Below are 584 nucleotides of genomic sequence, written 5' to 3' on the forward strand. Positions count from 1 at the left end.
TGCTGCTCTCCATGCCCACTGCCAGCCACTCTCCTGTTGGGCAGTACCCCAGGGAGAAGATCTAGGGGACAAACAGGGTCAAGCAGTGGCCCAGCAGGCCCCAGCTGGCCCTGCTATGCTCCAGCCCCTACCTGGGAGCTGAAGTCATGCTGCTGCAGCTGACGCCCCTCCCGCAGGTCCCAGCACCGCACCGTGTTGTCCAGCCCCCCTGTCCACAGCTTGGTGCCATCATTGGAGATGTCAATGCAGCTGGCACCATCCGTGTGTCCTTGAAACTGCCTGGGAAAGAGCGGATGGAGAGGGCAAGGGGACAGGTGTTAAGAGCTCTCGAAGATCCCTGTTGCCAGGACAGGGACTGTTCCCTGGCCAGAGTGAGACCATGGAGGGGTGGCGATGCCCTGGAGGGGGCAGTGTGAGCCCTGGCCCAAGCAGCCCTGCCCACAATCACCTGACCAAGGTCTGGTTCTGCAGGTCCCACACCACGATGTTGCCATCACTGCAGCAGGAGAAGCAAACTTTGGCATCGGGGCTGATGGCCAGGGCATAGCAGGCAGGGGCAGAGGAGGTGAGCTCGGCCTTGATGC

At 62.0% G+C, this 584-nt stretch overlaps 1 protein-coding gene across 1 annotated transcript; it reads right to left on the reverse strand.

Annotated features, from left to right (window-relative positions):
• Positions 1-6: 6 nt before the first annotated feature.
• LOC104395931 (protein groucho-1-like) lies at positions 7-581 on the reverse strand (the record flags this gene model as incomplete). Its single annotated transcript, XM_010005691.1, has 3 exons — positions 7-61; positions 132-279; positions 449-581. Coding segments are annotated over 3 exons (336 nt in total), but the record flags the coding sequence as incomplete, so codon positions are not given.
• Between the last annotated feature and the right edge of the window lie 3 nt (positions 582-584).

This window comes from Chaetura pelagica, unplaced genomic scaffold, assembly GCF_000747805.2.
Source record: "Chaetura pelagica isolate M959 unplaced genomic scaffold, ChaPel_1.0 C11028099, whole genome shotgun sequence".
Classification (NCBI taxonomy): domain Eukaryota; kingdom Metazoa; phylum Chordata; class Aves; order Apodiformes; family Apodidae; genus Chaetura; species Chaetura pelagica.